At 40.4% G+C, this 6,333-nt stretch overlaps 3 protein-coding genes across 3 annotated transcripts; all 3 read left to right on the top strand.

Moving 5' to 3' along the window:
• Positions 1-622: 622 nt before the first annotated feature.
• PCYB_144120 (hypothetical protein) lies at positions 623-1,201 on the top strand (the record flags this gene model as incomplete). Its single annotated transcript, XM_004224883.1, has 1 exon — positions 623-1,201. A coding segment is annotated over one exon (579 nt), but the record flags the coding sequence as incomplete, so codon positions are not given.
• Positions 1,202-2,186: 985 nt separating this feature from the next.
• Positions 2,187-3,688, top strand: PCYB_144130 (hypothetical protein). The gene is made up of 4 exons (XM_004224884.1): positions 2,187-2,445; positions 2,607-2,657; positions 2,820-2,994; positions 3,248-3,688. The coding sequence occupies exons 1-3, from the start codon at positions 2,317-2,319 to the stop codon at positions 2,967-2,969; spliced, it is 330 nt and encodes a 109-aa protein (XP_004224932.1). The 5' UTR covers positions 2,187-2,316; the 3' UTR covers positions 2,970-2,994; positions 3,248-3,688.
• Positions 3,689-4,581: 893 nt separating this feature from the next.
• PCYB_144140 (hypothetical protein) lies at positions 4,582-6,292 on the top strand (the record flags this gene model as incomplete). Its single annotated transcript, XM_004224885.1, has 5 exons — positions 4,582-4,965; positions 5,234-5,347; positions 5,515-5,718; positions 5,910-6,068; positions 6,209-6,292. Exons 1-5 carry the CDS (start codon positions 4,789-4,791, stop codon positions 6,290-6,292), a joined length of 738 nt encoding a protein of 245 aa, XP_004224933.1. The 5' UTR covers positions 4,582-4,788.
• Positions 6,293-6,333: the final 41 nt, after the last annotated feature.

A 6,333-nucleotide genomic window follows, 5' to 3' on the forward strand; every position in this document is an offset into this window, starting at 1 on the left:
TTTTTTTTCTCTCTCCTTTTGGAGGTGATACCATTTACGCTTTTTCACCCTTTGCAATTTTTTACAACATTTATAAGCTCGGATTCACTTAAACTTGTAAGCCAAAATGGGCCACAAAAATTAACCACATATGACGTTTTTTTTTCTTTTTCATGCTATTCGCATATTTGACTGCTCACTTTTGTGCATTTTTTTTTCGCAGCGCATTTAAATATGAACCTTTAATTCTCCTTTTGGCTTGATATAACAGTTCCTTTCCTTTTTTTTTCCCTCCCTAAGCGAACAGTTTATTGAAACGGGTTAACTGCACATTTGTGTAGATTACATACCCGGGTAGGTATATTATTCATAAACGCACACAGACATCGAGGGGGACTCTTGCATCGGTCGACTTATCCACGCTGTGAGATTCTTTTAATTGCAGCACGGCATGTGTTGCAAAGAAGAGGCATAAGGAGGAGAACTACCAAATGAGGGGACAGCGACGCTGAAAGGGGAAAGGCAATAGATCATCATACTGTCTTAAGGGGCGAGGTCGTTGCCGGTACATGATGTTTTAATAAAAAAAGCGAAAAGGGAGTAACACGCAGCGATGAAATTGTGACCAATAAAAATAAAGCAGATAAATCGAATCAAGCAGATAGCACGGAAAACACGGATAACGCCAACTGAGCGTCGACCCGATGCGCCCCGCACGGAACCCCCCCCAGACACACAAACATGCATCAGCCCAAATATGATAGGCAAAATATTTGACAACGCTTTTCGAATACGTACATATAACAGGCTGGTGTGCTTCGTCATTGGGGGAGCCTTCTCCTACAGTTTTGCAAACCCCGACATGGATACCGTGTATGAATTTTTCCCAATTTTTAAGCAAAACAAATATGCATACTTGACATTTCTTGAAGTGAACGAAAATCATGGAAACGTATTTGAAGAAAAACTTAAGGACTTATGCAGGTTTTATCAGAAACAGCCTGGTTATTTATATACAAAAATAATTAAAAGGAAAAACAATCTCAATAATTTAAGCAAATACATTGTTGTTTCAACTTGGTTAAAGAGTGAGAATTATCTCCTGGCGTGTAATAGGATGTACGGACAACTTTTGATCAAAAACATACAAAATTACGCTAATTATAATTCCTTTTTGTACAGGATAGTTGTCGATGACTCGGACTATCTACCCCCCTTTTGACGGGGGCTGGAAGTTTGCCATTACCCAGATTGAGATGGTTTGTTTGTTTTTTTTTTTTTGGCATTTCTTTTGGCAAAACGTTTATGAAAAAAGTGCAAACATTTCTTTGCAGTTTTTTGGGAACCCTTTTGCAACTTTCCCGATGAACATTTTTTTATACTCTACAAATGCACTGACAAGAAGGTGCTCTGGAGAAGGTTTCTTTTTTTAAAGGGGGACTTCCCTTTTGGTTATCTCATAATCACGTATTATTTGTGTGTAAATTTATACGAAATAACATCCTGCGCTAAATCCATTTTTTTTTTTTTTTCCTCCATTTTTATAATTTTCGTTGTCTACTCTTTGTTTAATTTTTGTTTAACCATTTTTATTTCCGCATATGTGTGTGTTCATATGCGCGTAGGCACATACCCCCGTTTATGCCATTCACGGGTATATGCCTTCCATCCCCGAGCAAAACTTAGTAACTCCTATTTTTATGAAACAACGGAAAGTGCCTAAATCTCCGTGACATGATACAAAACAGCTCGAAACATTTTTAAAATGGTAATCTGTATGCAAACATGTGTGTGTACACCTGGGCCTCTTTTTATCCATGTACACCCCATAAGGATCATACAAGGGAGGGAAAAAACTGCATGGTGGTCCTTCTCACCAATTGGGGATCCCAATTTTGATCCAACGTGACATCCGGTTCGTTGAAACGACGCCCAGATTCCTCGTGTTGGGGTGTTTATTCATGTGTATATACGTCTATGCTCACGTGAGCCATTTCCCCCTCCAGTATTGTACGTACATCATGACTTCTCACCTCAATGCGTCATGAGCCGGGATTTTTTTGGCCCCATATGACAAAACGTAAAATTGGAAATTTATGAAATGGAAAAAAATGAAACGAAACAATTTTTTCTAATTCATAAGACATGTTATTTTATAACTAATTTTTTTTTTCCCCATTTTTATTCTACATACTTTCCTCTATTTCGCAAGTCACCAAAGTTCGAAGAGCAACAGAAACGACTACATTAAAAAAAAAACAAAAAGATAAAAAAGGCGGAAAAAACAATTAGATAGAAAAATTCTCTTATGTGCCACTTCGACGGAATAAAGCAAAAATGAGGATTCGTTCTTACATTTATGCTTTGGCGACCGCGCTATGTATCAATTCGATATTTGCTTATAGAAGATTAAAAGATATTAATAACTTGCACATTTTATCGCAGGGCTTCAATGAGATAAAACCGGTAGGTGTAAAATGCTCGCCTTTCTGCTTATTCATTTAGCTAGCATTTTTGCGCATATACCAATGCATATGGTTTTCCTTGGTTTTATTGTATTTTTTTTTTTTTTTTTTCCACATTTTTTGTCTCATTCCTTTCTTCTTTTTCGTGCATTTCCTCGCCAGACCAACTTCCACCAAATTCGATCGAGGGCTAAGTCTGCCGCGCCGGACCAGGTAGAACACTTACGTCGTAGGGCATTGAAAAGGGTGACATATGCCCACTTGTACATGGCTCCCTTTTAAGTGTGCTTAGCTTACGTGTGATATCGCTCTCACATTTGGATCTAAAAAATGGAGCTAACCCCTTTGCGAAAATTTTTATTCCCCTCCTCGCAGCTGAACATTGACATAGGCGATTGGACCATTTACATAACGCACAAAACACCGTACTACAACACGGAGAAAATTAAAACCATCTTAATTTACTCCATGACCTACCCGTTTAAGGAGTTGGAAGAGTTTAAAGAATATCTTTTTGAGGATTAGCACCACGTGGATGGCTCGAAAAATGGTAAGTATATTTTGCCCAAAATGAAGCAGCACAAAAAGAGGCTTAACAAAGTGGATGAACAGGAATTCCCCCCAATTGTAAAATTGGCACGTCAACGGGAATTTATCCGCACTTTTAACCTTAGCAAATGAGGGGAGCGAACACACACGTGTGTGTGTATCTGCATACAGCTGTGCTCCTCACAAGGAGCTACACTAAGTAAGACACCACACGTTACCCACTTATTACATGGTTTAACTCAATTCTCTTTTAGGTAGAATGGAGGCCATTCTAGAGCAAAAAGTAAAACGCTTGGGGAGTCTACCCCTGCACAATTATGCGAAGAAACAACTGGTGGGTGATGCACAAATCACGAAATTGCTTTTTGGACAGAACGCGAAAAGGAGAAAGGAATAAGCTGCGGAGAAGCAGCTCAACTTACGAATTCAGCAAAATGGGGGAATAAGCGGTCCCCATTTAATACAGCGCTTGAAACGCGCCACGTGTGATTGAAGAGGCCGCTCTACCGTTCTGCATCCCTTGCGCATCCGCAACAGCAGAGTGTACACACATATATATATACGTAGCATACACTTCTACACACCTACACGTATACACATATAAAAAACGACCGTGCGTTTCGCCATTCATTTCACCTTTATGTGATTGCAAAAATGGTACTCTACACGACAGCGTGTTAGAAATTACGTGTGTTTCTTATGCCAATTTTTTTCCTTTTTTCTTTTTTTCGTTTTTTTTTTCCGTTCATAACATTTGCAAAACGATTTAGGTGTTTTTTTTCCAAACGACGTTCGCAATTTTTTGGATTTAAAATTAACCATTGGGTCTTACCCACTGGGGGAAAAAAAGGGAACGGTTAAGAGGGGCTACGAAAAGGTGAAAACGGCTAGGGAAAGTAAACCATGCGAAGATGCACGAGCTACGGAAAAACAAAACAACGCAGCGTTCAGCGCATATTTTCTGAACTGAAAAAAAAAATATCTTTGGACCAATATGTGATCAAAGTGCCGGTAATTTTTCTGAATGTATATTATCATCGTGGACAAATCGCACCAACACATTTGCAGGAATGCTACGTATGTGACGTGCGAACAAGTGAACATATAATGATACGTACATTTTCATTTTACATTTCTGTATGCATAACGTAACGCTCACCCGTTTTTGCGGAATAAGCAAAATCTTTTTTTTTTTTTGGGTGTATACATATGTAAAGGACGAATTTAGCGAAATTGCATTTTTTTTAAGCTGTATTTTTAAAGAACAGTGGAAAACACTTTTTTTTTGTTGTTTTTTTTTTCCAGTGAAAATGCACTTTGAAGGACGCATGAAAGGAGGAGCTTGTGATAAATTCGGTTAATTACCTGACCCAAGTGTATGCGCAAAGGTAGTGGTATAGCATAGCATAGTATAGCACAGCATAGTATAGCACATGCGCGCAATCCCCCCGTGATATATGCGAAGCGTGAGGGGTCGTTTCCGCACATCGTTTCCGGTCAAGTACAGTTAAAAAAACACCGAAGGCAGAAAGAAGCGAAAGCAGAAAAATTACCTTTCGGAAGTGTGACGCATCTCCAATTTTTTTGCAGTACTGTCGCTGGAGAAGTATAAGCATTATACGCGCCATACGTGCCAACCGTGCTGTACATACGTATATATATATATATATATATACGCTTTCATATGTACATGCTTACATAAACTTATGCGTACGTGCGTATCTGTTTGTCGAAGGCGTAGTACACCATCCTGTGCCATCAACTTTTTGTCGATCACAACATTGGAGCAGCAACAATGGATATGGAAATCAAAGATTTCGATAAGTTTTCTGGATTTCGAATTAACTGCACGAAGGATTTGATCGTTAAGGGAAGCATAAGTGCCGTGGTGGGGATGATACTGGGGATTATGTGCTCGCTTATAGTCAATTGCACGTTAGTTGAGGTTTCCCTGTCGAAGTTTTTTTCCATGGTAAGTTGCGCATCGCATTGTATGCACGTTATGTATAAATATACATAACGTGCACATTTATGTGTTCATTTTTTGCCCCGCGAGGAGGGCTCTATGGCAGCCCCAACATACAACACATGGGTGTATGGGTGCCTACAAGTTTACACCTGCGCGAGGAGGAGCAACCGAGCCCCCCTCCTATTTGGTTGCACTATTTAATTGGTCCACCGCTCTACTTCCCCACTGCTTCGTTACTACATTTCCAATTTTGTCGCCCCTCCCCCTGCAGTATTTCGGTATACTATTCATCATAGTTGGACTAATAATTTTCTGGCGGTTGAATGCCAATGTAACGGACGAAGCAGAAAATAGAAGAAGCCAACTGATGATATTGGCGGGACTGGTATGAATGCAAATCTGGCGTAGATACGACGGAAACAAGGCTTTGCCTTTTTACGAACGTGCACAGAGGAGAGGATGTACATGTCTACATATGAGTATGTTGGATGATTAAAAATGCAAACACACCATCATGTATTCACACGTGCGCTCCGTATTTCACCTTTGCAGATTGTTTTTTCAGGAATTCTGTGCCTCTTCTTCGACCGTTCTTGGCTGTTTTCCCTGTCGTCCCTATCCAAAGTCCCCATTTACTGCATCCTCGGAATTAGCATTTCCTTCGCTTTGACATTCAGCTTAATAGATTTGATAAACTACCTGATCGGGTTTATCCAGGGGTCCATAACGAGGCCGCTGATTGAGTCGGTAGCGCAGGTAAGCGGCGAGAGCGGAACGGAAGCAAAAACGAATGAGGGAAAGAACGATGGAACGAACGAAGGATCAAACGAAGGAACGAACGAAGAAACAAGCGCGAAAGCAAACTCGTAAATGTGAAGAGCGCTCCTCCACGTACACACCCCTACACGCGCACGTGTGCACACATTCCCCATGCGCCACTTTTTCAGGTGTACCTGATTCTATTGTTCACAATAACAATGGGAGGGATATTCGGGTTCATTTTTGGTTTGCTGGACGTAGAAGACGAATCCTCCCACCACATTCGCTTGGCCCTGATGAAGGCGGAAAATTGTTGCTTCCCCCTGGGAGCCGTTCTAGGAGGAATAGTAAGATCATGTGAATCTCGTGCAGCGGTTACCCCGCTCTATGTGCTCATGTGTGTGTTACATTTATGCCGCTGCCCTCCCTGTGCATGCACCATTTTAACTGCGTTCATTTTTTTTTACCCCTCTTTTAACGAATTTAGGCCGGGTTTGGTAATGAAGTTTTCAGGCAACAAAGCGAAGCCTACAAAATTGAAAACGTTACCGAGTTTGATGATGAAGTTTGAAAGGCATACTATTTTTTTCCTATTTTTTTTTTTTTTTGTCC

Source organism: Plasmodium cynomolgi, chromosome 14 (assembly GCF_000321355.1).
Source record: "Plasmodium cynomolgi strain B DNA, chromosome 14, whole genome shotgun sequence".
Classification (NCBI taxonomy): Eukaryota; Apicomplexa; class Aconoidasida; order Haemosporida; family Plasmodiidae; genus Plasmodium; species Plasmodium cynomolgi.